The 861-nt window shown below is 69.1% G+C and overlaps 1 protein-coding gene across 1 annotated transcript in view; it reads left to right on the forward strand.

The window, feature by feature from the left end:
- The first annotated feature begins 211 nt into the window (after positions 1 to 211).
- The window catches only part of C1QL4 (complement C1q like 4), a 15265-nt gene continuing 14615 nt past the window's right edge, over positions 212 to 861 (forward strand). Inside the window, exon 1 of the mRNA XM_026659593.1 lies at positions 212 to 775. Coding sequence (XP_026515378.1) covers positions 212 to 775 — 564 coding nt within the window. The remainder of the gene's footprint in view (positions 776 to 861) is intronic.

Here is an 861-nt window from a genome sequence, read left to right on the forward strand (position 1 = left end):
CCGGGCTGCGTCCACGGGCACCGAGCCAGGGCCGTCTCTCCTCCACTGACTCTTTGGGGGGTTCCGGATCCCGCCCCCCACCCACCCACCAGGCTCCGTCTCTTGAGAAGCTTCCACCATTACATCCAAAAGCGAAGACGACTTCCTAGCCCTGGCCGCGTCCAGGCTGAGCCGCAAGAAGAGGGTGATCGGCGCGGCCATCGGGGTGGCCATGGTGCTGGTGCTGCTGGTGGCCATCCCGCTGCTGGTGCACAGCTCCAAGGCCACCTCGCAGTACGAAATGATGGGCAGCTGCCGCATGGTCTGCGACCCCTACACGCCCCAGACCCACGGGGCGGCCTCCGCTGAAGCCAGCCAGGAGCTGGCCGTCATCTCCCCGCCCCCATTCCTGCCGGGGGGCAAAGGGGACCAAGGGAGGAAGGGCAAGTCTGGGATCCGGGGGCTGCCGGGCCCCCCAGGGCCGCCAGGGCCACGCGGTCCGGCTGGAGAGCAGGGCAGACCGGGGCCGCCGGGGCCACCGGGGCCAGGGCCGGGGGGATACATCCCGTCCTTCTACAGCCCCAAGATCGCCTTCTATGCCGGGCTCCGGAAGCCCCACGAGGGCTACGAGGTGCTGCGCTTCGACGACGTGGTGACCAACGTGGGGAACTACTATGAGCCGTCCAGCGGGAAGTTCACCTGCCCCTTGCCCGGCATCTACTTCTTCACCTACCACGTGCTGATGCGCGGCGGCGACGGCACCAGCATGTGGGCCGACCTCATGAAGAACGGGCAGGTAGGAGAACGCCCCCCCACCCCGCCAGGCCTGTGGCCTCCACCTCCCCTGCAACCCGCCCCTCTCCCCACTGGCTCCGCCCAGCC

The sequence above is a fragment of the Terrapene carolina genome, unplaced genomic scaffold (genome assembly GCF_002925995.2).
Source record: "Terrapene carolina triunguis isolate 2854851 unplaced genomic scaffold, T_m_triunguis-2.0 Scaffold641, whole genome shotgun sequence".
In the NCBI taxonomy this organism is placed as follows: Eukaryota; Metazoa; Chordata; order Testudines; family Emydidae; genus Terrapene; species Terrapene triunguis.